Source organism: Cariama cristata, unplaced genomic scaffold (genome assembly GCF_000690535.1).
Source record: "Cariama cristata isolate BGI_N322 unplaced genomic scaffold, ASM69053v1 scaffold8351, whole genome shotgun sequence".
Taxonomy (NCBI): domain Eukaryota; kingdom Metazoa; phylum Chordata; class Aves; order Cariamiformes; family Cariamidae; genus Cariama; species Cariama cristata.
Genome location: NW_009599759.1, coordinates 9,629 through 20,852, shown reverse-complemented (window position 1 = coordinate 20,852; position 11,224 = coordinate 9,629). Strand labels below are relative to the sequence as shown.

The following is an 11,224-nucleotide window of genomic DNA, read 5'->3' as shown; positions in this document are numbered from 1 at the left end:
CCGGTACCACAGCCCTGATGGGCGTTTTGAAGAGAAGTGAATGCCAGAGAGCCGTTAACGCAGAAGGTGTTTGTGCTTTCTGCAGGAAGGCTTTGGAAACTCTGCGAACAGAAGGATATTCTGTTAGGTACTGCCAAAATAGCCGCTGCCATGCATCAGCCCCTCGCTGGGCACCAGCAGATGCAGAGAGGGATGGGAGCCAGAGCCCTGTGGCCAAGGAGGGGTGGGTGGGCTGGTAACTCGGGGTGGAAGGAGCCCTGTGAGCAAGGGCAGCGTGCCTCTGTGCTGCCTTACATAAATGCCCTTGGCATCGACTTGCAGCACTTCCATCGACAAGTTTCCGGCTGTGGCTGATGACCTCCGTTCAGAGCGTGCATTTCCCTTCCCTCTGGCTTGTGTTGAACCAAATCTTTCTGTCTCTCCTTGCAGAACACCATGGCTACTCTCAAGGAGAAGCTGATAACCCCCATTGCTGCGGGAACCACAGTCCCGAACAGCAAGATAACTGTTGTGGGGGTTGGACAGGTTGGGATGGCCTGTGCTATCAGCATCCTTGGAAAGGTACGGCTCAAGGACGAATGTGCTTTTCAAGTTCCTACTGCTGTAATGTTCTGCGCTGCCAGTTTGTCTTAGCAAATGGTGGGAAATTTGGTAGGTTGGTACAGGAATGAATCATTTGCCGTTCCTGTAAGCAAGCAGTGACCTACGCTATTCATGCAAGACTGACCTAATTCGGTTTCTCCTTGTTCTCTCACCTTTCCATCTGTGCTTAGCAATAAATCTCTCGTTAGGCAGAGTTATTTTGCAGGCTGCTGGGAGAATGTAATGAGCAATGACTCTGAAGCCCTTGTCAAACTCTTCTTTGTCTCTTGAATTTTCTTATTCTTCCACAGCAAAGCTGGAGTCTGCTTGGTGGGAGAGCTCTGCTGGGCAAAGAATGCAGACAGAGCAGAAATCCATGTGAAATATGGGATAGGAATTGGAACCATGCATGTTTGCTGTTAATTTTTTAATGTGCATGTGCTGTAATAACTGAGATTACTACTGCTATCCCCTTCAGTAGATTTCTGTATTTCTCTTAAGCCCTTATTGCCTGGTTATGACTTTGTTTCCAGGGAGGTTTTAGCTAGCTCTCCAAGAACTAAAAATAGAAGGCTGGACTTAGAGGTTATTCTGACTTTTCCTGTTACTGGTTTCTGGGGTTTTTTTTGGCAAATCTCATGCTGCAGTCTTTGAGCAAAGGTTTGTTACGCAATAAGGATCTCTTGTACTTTGCACTTCAGTTTTGGATAATACTATGAATATTTAGTGAATAATATGAGTCAAATTTGATTACTCTCATGCTGTTTTTGAAAAGACAAATGGGAGATGCAGATCCTTTTTAAAAGAAGGCATAAACAGTTATGCCCTAGCCACGTGCAGGGACAGATCTTAAATCAGGTAGCTCACAGTGAGATCAATTATGTACTACTAAACCATCTGTATTTTATTTGGAGATGAGCTGCCTTCTTCCTATTACCTTGAGGATGCATGTTTTAAAGTACTGGGGTTTAATAATTAAAAAAAATTTTAAGGATTTTAGCTTACTGTTATTCATGCTCCTTGGGAGCAGGGAAAAACTGACAGTAAGAGAAGGCCACAGTGAAACTAAGTACTGATGTGAAAGTAACAAATGGTTTATACTTTAATATGTAGATGTAGTTGATTTTTAGATGGCTCTGAATTTTACAAAATTAATCAGTGTGATAATATTAATTTCAGTTTACTGATGTAGTATGTAATACATAAATTTGAATGACACTAAAACTTCCATGTTGGTTATTTTTAGCTCCCTCTCAGAGACAAGTCACTGATGTTGCCATACTGTTTTAGAAATGGAAACATCTCCACAGTCACAAGTCAGCTGTTTTCAATGAGAATATTTTAAGCTGCATTTGATGATTGTGTAGCCTTCATTCCTGTGTGTCCTAATAATGAGCTGAGTTCTTCTCTAGGCAACACTGATGCAAATTCATGAAATTAGTCATTGGAGCTATTCCAGGTGCTCTTCAGTTTCAGTGAGAGCTAGCTTCTTGAACATGCTGAGTCTGGTGAATATTGGTTGCAAGGTCTAGACTGAAAGTCCCATGTTGTCAGTCTGTTTATAAATCTGTAACTGTACAAGTTCACACATTCTTTTTCAAATTCTGATTATACAGACTTCTTAGTTTAACACCAGTGACTTCAGTGGAGGATACTTTTCATAATGTTTAAATAACTGAGACTAATTTTATGCTGCAGACTATTTTGAGATCAGAGCAAGTGCAGGTATAGATTCTTATGGTTTTCCTTCAGCAGTTGATCAAACCAGTTGTGAAAGGAAACAATGCTTAAAGTATGAAATGAAAAACTTAAATATGCCTGCTGTTAAATATATTTTTCCACTAGAAAAACAATGCATATTGTTGCATGTTTAAAGTAGTTGATGCTAATACTTAGTATTTCCATATGAAGTAATGAGTGTTACCTTTTATATAAAAAGTAACCAAAGAAGCTTCCTTGCAGTAATATTTTTTCAACAGCATAAAAATGGCTTGACTGCTTTCAAATGGGTTGTAGGTATCTAGGAAAATAGGGAGTAGTAACTTGCATCTTGGTATAATTTACTGAATGATAAGACTTTTAAGCATAGTAGAATTTACAAGGGTAGTAAACACTTCTGTCAAAAGGCAGTAAAACTCTGCATTAGAGCAGAATGCCTTTTTCTTCCACCCCCATATTTTACTGTTTTTCTATTCTGAGACTATATGACACTATCTCCCAGCTTACCCTGACTGGACAACAAGCATACATGGTTAAAATCTGTTCTGCAAAGGAAATATAGTAGCTCTAGTAGCGAAAAATTAGGTAAAGAATCTGTTTTCTCTTGATACTATTTTTAGTATTGATGGAAATAAGTCTGTTCCCATTCTGCATTTTGTGAAATGAAATGGTTGAAGGAATGTTATAAGAGAATACTTATTTGATAATTATGTGGTGTGTTCTGTTAGGTATTTAAACATTTAAAATAGGCCTATTTGATGGATACATTTAGAGGGTTTATTACAACTCTGAAAGATGCAACTTTTTTCCCTGAGATAATAGCTAAATCATGAAGTGCCTTGCCAGCAAAGTATTAGCTGTGCATTCAAACTCCCCACAAATTATACTTTTTTGAGGGGAAAGTCTGAATGAGTTTTATGAACCTGTGCTGAAGTAGCCTCTGACTTTGTTACTGTGAGATACATCAAAACACTGAGATAGTGCTGTCCCACTGGCTTACCTTTGGAGAAGAGATGCTTTCAGATGTGTAACATGTTACTTTAAAATGTGATATAGCTCAACTCAGGGGTAACTTTAAATGCGAGTTAACTGCTTCATTAACTCCTTTAAATGTTGTTTTCAGGGTCTTTGTGATGAGCTTGCTCTGGTTGATGTTTTGGAAGACAAACTAAAAGGAGAAATGATGGATCTACAGCATGGGAGCTTGTTCCTTCACACTCACAAGATTGTGGCAGACAAAGGTGAACTTCCATTTCTTTTATTTAATACTAATATTCTGTGAATTTGCTTAATAGTGGAGCATTATTTGTGTAATCCTAAAGAACTCTAAGAATTTGGCATTGAAAAGTTAAAGTATATGGATTGGGGTGAATTCAGATGAACATCGTAATGGTGGGAGTGGCTTTTAATCTGGGCTTTCTCTTACATCTCTAATGGCCACTTCAGTTTTGGGCTTGTTGAGTAAAATTGATTTTAATGAAACTAGTACCTCTTTGTTGTAGAAGAAACAGTATTTGGATAATGAAAATGAGATTCAGAGGGGTTGAATGTACCCTCAAGACCCACACTGATATATCAGGACAATGTGAAGAGATGGTGCTGGCTTTAAGATTGATGTTTCGTGTTTCTTGGGTATTAATGTATACACAGTGGAGAGGCTATCCACGATATTGGTATGAACACAATGCTGCTAAAATTAGTGATGTCTATTTAACACATTCCATGTGTTCTCCCCATGCTCTGTTGTAGACTATGCTGTCACAGCCAACTCCAAGATTGTGGTAGTAACTGCAGGAGTTCGTCAGCAAGAGGGGGAGAGTCGTCTCAACCTGGTTCAGAGAAATGTGAATGTCTTCAAATTCATCATTCCTCAGATCATCAAATATAGCCCTAACTGCACCATTCTGGTGGTTTCCAACCCAGGTAAGGCAATCTTTTTGTAGAACACTTACAAATTCTATTTGTTGGAGAACTAGTGTTTTATTTTATCAGTCTTCTCAAATACAAATTGAATGTTGAAAATTAATAGCTTTGTGTGGACATCTGCTATCTAGTTGCCAACAGCAGAATACAAATATTCTGTACTTTCTGATGCTCTCTTTATTCAGAATTTCTCATGGTGTCTGTATTTTAAAAGCATGCCTCATAGTAAGTACTTCAGTTCTATACATACTTTGGCTCAAGCAGTATGTAGTTTAAAATCGTTATCTCTAAAGGAGACATCTGTTTTGCTTTTGAATTGTAAAGCATAACTAACTATTGTGTCTGGATATGATATGGCTGTTTTTCAGGATGAAGATCTTACCCTATAGTCTTGGCTATATTTTCAGGAAAAATAATTTGCATCCCTATGGTGGGGGAAAGGCTAACTGTACTACATAGTTCAGTTAGATTAGAAAAGACTTAGTTAAAACTGCACGTATTTGTGTGCTCACTTGCAAGCATCTCATTGCAGTGGGACAGCTTGGATAATTGGATGTCTAAAGCTGACTGAATATTCTGATATGCTTTGTGGGGCATCCCTGTAGGGCTGTCTTTGCTTGATTCAACATCTGAGTGAAGCTGTTACTACAGAACCCTGGCAATGAGGTGGCAGTGCTTTTAAAGATAACTTGGCACAGTCAAAATGGTGCCTGTAAAGCTGGTAACTCAGCTGGTAGTTGAGTAATTAGCTAGTGTACAATTAGTACTACTGAATACAAGTGTACTGAGCAAGTCGTTACTATGCAAGTACAATAACTTCTGGCAGTCTTAAACACCTGTCTAAAAAATCAAACTGAGTCAAAGATCAAATTGTTCTTGTGCTAGGAAGGTTGAATACAAACTATAGGCTTATCTCCAGTAGAGCAGCTGCAGGAAAAGAATTGCATGTTGCTTTTCCAGACTTATTTTTATAATGATTTAGTTTCTCAAAATGTGTGGAGTTTTGTCCACTAGTCTTGTCTTATATAGTGGAAGTTATTGTGAGTCCATTAGAAGGGGCTGCGGGGTATCCACTGCATGCATTGGTGCATGACCTTGATGCCCTTCCCTCTTTAACTTTCCAAGCTCTGTTTGGGCTCTAGCTCAGATAGCACTGTCCGCAGCCTGTCCTTGGAAAGCCCTGCTGTAGGCAAACGATGCAATTACAAAGCAGAGCTCAAAGTCTGGATGTATGTCGCAGCACCTGACTTGAAAGCCAGACTGTCTGGAGCAATTGTTCCTGTTTGATAGGGAGGTGCTCTGTAGCCTCTATGGATTATTGTGATCCTGGCAGGAGCTGCCCCAGCTGAAGCTGTAAGGAAGCTATGCCTGATGAGCCTGCCACTTGTAAGAGCAACGTGTAAACTGTACTGAGATGACATGCTTTTGGTGTCTGAGCAGAGCAAATGATGTATTTCAGATCTATATATGCAAACATATTCCCTCCTGAGCACTGGCTGGCTTCTGAGTGTTTTGGAGCCATAATTATTGCAGCCTGTTTATTATTGTTGCTTTGAACTGTGGATTAGAGGTTTTTCTCTCAGCTCACATCACTCTTTCTGCCCCAACCTAGGTTTGTTTTTTTTTCCTAAAACTTTTTAGAGCCACGTGCAGTTAAAGCATATTGCTTATGTGGCTTTTCATATTACAGAGGTAATCAGTGCAGAAACTGCTTAATGCGTGAATCTGTTCAAGAAATTAAACTGAAGTAGTTACCAACTACAAATGGAATATGTAAATCTCAAACATTGTAAATTGCTTTACCTCTTACTGTGATGAAGTAGAATGTAACATTACTTCAGGAAATTGCTTGAGTGTTTTAACCACTTGAGTTCAGTCCCAATTCTAGGTGTCTGAAGGGTTTAGCTGTGACAAAGTGCCTCCAACTTTAGCGGGTAGAATACTGGTCCCCAAAGACCTTCCTTAATTTTCTTTGAACAGTAGCTTGATGGGTCCTAAATTTCAAGCAGTGCATTCACTTTAATTCCCCAAATAGTCAGACCTAAAATACTTTGACCAATGAGCACAACTGTGTTTTGAGTCCTGATTGCCCTACTATTTGCAGTAAAGTAATTGTTGGAGCATTCTCGGTGCATGTGAATGGCTTAATTTACTGTTCATGTTTTTCTTTTCAGTGGATATATTAACCTATGTCACATGGAAGCTGAGTGGCCTGCCAAAACACCGTGTGATTGGAAGTGGCTGCAATCTAGACACAGCTAGATTTCGCTATCTGATGGCTGAGAGACTTGGTATCCACCCAACCAGCTGCCATGGCTGGATCTTGGGAGAACATGGTGATTCTAGTGGTAAGGAGCAGTTCTGACTTTGAGAATAAGCAATGCAATGTTACTAGTTGAGGCTTAAGGAGTGTTAGAAAATTCTGAAAGAACAGATGCAGCTGAGCCCAAGTAACTAGCACTTTGCTGTATTATGTAGATCAGAGTTGAGACAAGTCCAGGAAATGTAGCTACACTTTTTTAATAGAAGTAATTGTAGCTGTATGATTAAACACTGAACTGAAAAGGCCAATTTTGTTAGCTAAAGTTGTGTCCTAAAGGCTATAGCTTACTACTTCTTTTTATCCTTAGGTTTTGGAGTATCATAACATAGCCTGTAGCACAGTTCTCCAAAAGCATTATTAGCTCTTGTTAGGTCAATGGCAGAGCTTGTTGCAAGTAGTAGAAAAAGCTAGCAATCCAGATTCAGGCTAACAAAATTATCCCTTACCTTATTTTGTGACTTTTTCTGCATGCTATTTAAGAGAAGATGGTTTTAAAACCATGTGAAATGGAAGGAGCTTATTTTGTCTTAATTCAGTTCATGTACTTCAAGTCTGAAGTGATACAGCAGAAAATCTATGTAGATTAATACTGCTTTATATTTTAGTACTGTGCATTTCTAAGGGAGCCACCTCTTTAATGTCCTGTTGCATTTGATCAAAGTACAGTGTCTGATCAACAACAGTATTTACTGAAGGCAGTGCTACACTGTAATGAAAGGAGAGCTTGGCTGAGCATACACAGAGCTCAGCTGCTTCAGTGTTATAGCTGCTTTTGCTTTGAAGTATCTAAGAATTCCTAGTTACTGCACAGGGAACAGAGAAAGAGTCTGCCTGTAAGCTTCCAGTATGAAGGGAGAGGTGCAAATTCTTCTCTTGATAGTCTAAGTTTGCATATTGCTACCCTGTTATTCAGGGAAATAAGAACAGAATTCTTGAAGGCTAACCCTAATACTGATTAGTGGGACAGCAAATACCTACTTGCTGTAACTTTTGAGTAAAATTAGTTTTAAAAGGCTGAACAGCTACGATGTGCCTTTTTGATAGAATTTGAGGTTTCTGAATTCAGAAGTAGCTGCCTACACCTTCCAAGTACTGAAAATTCCATTGTTCGTGTGCTGTGATTGACCTGTTAAAGTATCAGTACTGAAATAGTCTCATATTTGGCATCAAGAGTTCTCAGATTTAACTAGTTAAATGAAAACTCAAAATCTGTGTCAAACATTATTGTGGTTCTGGCTGTGACTACTTTGTTTCCAGTATCTTAGATAGCGACTCCCCCTCCACTTTTCCTAAGTGCTATTGAAATTTATGTCCTCTCTCTGTTACAGTGGCTGTTTGGAGTGGAGTTAATGTGGCAGGCGTTTCTCTCCAGGAGCTGAATCCTGCCATGGGAACTGACAATGATAGCGAGAACTGGAAGGATCTCCACAAGCAAGTGGTTGAAAGGTACAATGACTTGAGGACTAAGGTGGATATATGTGATGCTCAAAATAGGTAGTCTGCACGCTGCCTCTTTGTCACTGCCTCTCCATTCTGCTGCAGCTTTCATGCCCTTTTATTTAGAGGGTTGCATGAGTAAGTCAAACTGCTTGTTTAAACACAAAAATGTGGTATTTCAGTTGGTAAGCCTTATTATCCTGGAGCAAGACAAGCTGTTGCATAACATAACCACTTTAGTTCTGCAGTGCTTAGAGCCATGTGCACTTGTTCTCTCACAAGTAGCTTCTTAAATGGTCAACTTTGTCCAAAGGGCACGGGACTGTTGGAGAGGGTAGTGTATTTCTGTGAGCACAGCACTGGAGTTGATTTGGGGAAAACTTTGTTCATTGATTTTAGGAGAATTTGTCTAGAGGTAACTGTTGCTCAATCACTTGTCTCGCTTGAGAAATAAGGACTATACTGGTATAAAGTGTATGCAGATGTTGGTTAAAAAAAAATCAGTGTGTAGGTAGTGCATGGCTTTGACTGTAAATGCTTACCTATTCCAAATGCACTCAATGCTTGTGCCACTCAATTGAATAGAGAACTTGTTCAGGTGTCCGTTTTTCTACTTAACACTAAGAACTGTTCATAGATGGAAGCTATCTTTCTTTTCAGCTAATCCTATGAGAACAATAGGGCTTCTTTATTATACATATGGGATAATGTAGACTTTGCTTTATCCTCTAATGCTGAAATACATAACCCTTACATTGATGTTTTAATTCTGAAACTTAATGCGTCACAGGAATCCTCTAATGCTGAAATACATAACCCTTTGTTTTAATTCTGAAACTTAATGCATCACAGGAGTTTCGGATTCTTTTTTAAATGGGAAACACTTACTCATCTTAAGACTTGGGATTCACACAGTGTCCTGAAGACATTTTAATGCAACTGTATTTCCATATTTCCTTAGTGCCTATGAGGTAATCAGACTTAAGGGATACACAAACTGGGCTATTGGCCTCAGCGTTGCTGACCTCTGTGAGACCATGCTGAAGAACTTGTGCCGGGTTCATTCAGTCTCAACACTGGTAAAGGTAAGAAGTGATGGCTAATTAGATGCCCTAGTTCATTTTGTTGTTATGGAAAAGCTAAATAGGCTCAATTAGCAAGGTGCTGAACAAAGGAAGCTTTGTAAAATACTACTTTGCATCTAAAAAGGGAGCTTACTATATTGCAATTTTTTCTAGTTTGAACCTTCTCACAAGTAAGGAGCTGAAAATAAATTTTCTGTATTTTACCCAATGTTGCACTACCCTTGTGTAAAGTTTGCCCTGTATGGCATGCAGGTTCATTAAAAGGAAGTTTCAGTGCAAAAATGGAAACCTTCCTGGAGGCCCAGCTGCAATTCCATGAACCACTGCCTAGCAAAAGTGCTAGGGAAGAGAGCTGTGTCTTTTTATAGCTAGTGTAACTAGCTGCATCTAGTCTGTACCAGCTGTGTAACCTTCAGTGCAGCAAGGACTCCAAGCAGGCTGAACTTACTACTCCCTCTGTAGTAGGAAAAAAAGACTCGTCCTAATCCTTTGTCTTTGAATTTTGTCAGCTACTTGCTGTATATAAATAAAAGTGAGTTTTAGAGGTGGCGTTTCTGAAATTAGCCATCTTAATATTGCTGATCACTTGGTCTAAAACAGGTCATACTTTTTTGTTTTCTCAAATACATTATGACTGAAAACTTTCTGCAGGTTGCAAAATGATAATCTTGAACTCTGCTCTCAGAAGGCTTCCTGATACATAAACTAAAAGCAGATCTGGGGTGGTGGGTTCATGCCTGATCGCTTTTGTTTGTGGCAGGGCATGTATGGCATTGAGAATGATGTGTTCTTGAGCCTTCCTGCTGTCCTAAGTGCCTCTGGATTGACGAGTGTCATCAACCAAAAGCTGAAGGATGATGAGGTGGCTCAGCTGAAGAAGAGTGCGGATACATTGTGGAGCATCCAGAAAGATCTCAAAGATCTGTAACTCATGAATGTTAGGTTCCAGCAATAGAAAAAAGTGTGTTGTGTGCAAATGTGGGCTCTACTCACTATACATCTCTATAGTTAACATTTAATGCTCTTCCAGACTGAGCTTTGTACACAGTAGCTAAACCTACGCTTGCTGTAACGCACAGACCTTATGAACAAATAAAGCAACTTTCAGGCATGTTTTGTTGTCCTAGTGACTTATTTTGAGTATTTAAATTATCTAGCTGACTAGCATTCTCCTTTAATGTTTGCCACAGACTACATGGAAGTGTAGACAGGTGTCCTTTTAAAAGGTTAGAAACAATGTAGTAATCACCTGTGGTGGGATTTCACTAATACAACCTTACTGGAAGCCTTTTCTGTATGATTTGATTTCAGTCCAGGTGCTGACTAAGTGTAGTTCATTCCCAGATTTGTTTCTGATAGACTACTTCCTATTTTTTACTGATGGGTAGAGGAAGTGGAATGGGGATTTGGACCACCTGCCAAGAATATGCTAACATTGAGTTTTTTCTATATGCCACTGGCCTAGACAAAGGGTCTTGTAGATCCTTCTCTCTTCTGGATTCAGTTCTTTGCCTGTTATTGATGTCTAGTTTTCATCATGTTTAGAGCAAACAAGACTCTTTCCTACTTGATTGCCAAAATCCAAGGGTTGTTTAGAGTTAAAGACTGGAGTCCCATGGTAATCTTGTTTATAGAACAAACCAAATTGGGCCTTTAATCTCTAAATTCCAGCATGATTGTTTCACAAGTGTGTGTATATACTCAGGAGGGGGAACAGATTTAAAAGAAAATTTAAAAGTTTTGTTTCTTAATCACTTTAGAATTATGGAGTGGATATTAACCATAAAATAGCCAGTACTTGCTTCACATGCCTAGAACTGCTTACCTAAACATCCAGGGGACAAACGGTATCAAATCCATATATCTTGTAATTCAGTGGCCTGCAAGTCTTTGTTTTGTAACAAGTGGTCTGAAACTAAGTTGGAACTATTTAAAGGCCTTTTCTAGCTCCATTAAAATGCTTTGAGTAGTGGGCTAAAACACTTTCACAAGCAAGTAGCTTAATTTTTATAGCTCCTTTTTTAAAAGAAAAGATCACGTGAGTCTTGTTATATTGCAAGATAGCTCTGTGATTCAGTAAGTATCATGTAGTTAGTGAAATATCATGCATGGGATGCTGGTGACAGCATTATTTACAAAGAGTATCCCAGGGACA

At 39.1% G+C, this 11,224-nt stretch overlaps 1 protein-coding gene across 2 annotated transcripts; it reads left to right on the top strand.

The window, feature by feature from the left end:
• Positions 1 to 408: 408 nt before the first annotated feature.
• On the top strand, positions 409 to 10,180 carry LDHB (lactate dehydrogenase B). 2 transcript variants are annotated; one of them, XM_009709788.1, is made up of 7 exons: positions 409 to 561; positions 3,425 to 3,542; positions 4,051 to 4,224; positions 6,399 to 6,572; positions 7,876 to 7,993; positions 8,946 to 9,069; positions 9,830 to 10,180. In XM_009709788.1, the coding sequence occupies exons 1-7, from the start codon at positions 436 to 438 to the stop codon at positions 9,995 to 9,997; spliced, it is 1,002 nt and encodes a 333-aa protein (XP_009708090.1). In that variant the 5' UTR covers positions 409 to 435; the 3' UTR covers positions 9,998 to 10,180. The 2 variants fall into 2 exon arrangements, with proteins under 2 accessions (XP_009708090.1, XP_009708091.1); XM_009709789.1 differs by lacking the exon at positions 4,051 to 4,224 and having other exon boundaries at positions 436 to 561.
• The last annotated feature ends 1,044 nt before the right edge of the window (positions 10,181 to 11,224 follow it).

What these genes read in the sequence shown, in the direction of transcription:
- LDHB (XM_009709788.1), top strand. Translation starts at nt 436, where the DNA reads ATGGCTACTCTCAAGGAGAAGCTGATAACCCCCATTGCTGCGGGAACC. An exon ending in AGAACATGGTGATTCTAGTG is followed by an intron (nt 6,573 to 7,875) that starts GTAAGGAGCAGT and finishes TCTCTGTTACAG; the next exon opens with TGGCTGTTTGGAGTGGAGTT. An exon ending in CACAAGCAAGTGGTTGAAAG is followed by an intron (nt 7,994 to 8,945) that starts GTACAATGACTT and finishes ATATTTCCTTAG; the next exon opens with TGCCTATGAGGTAATCAGAC.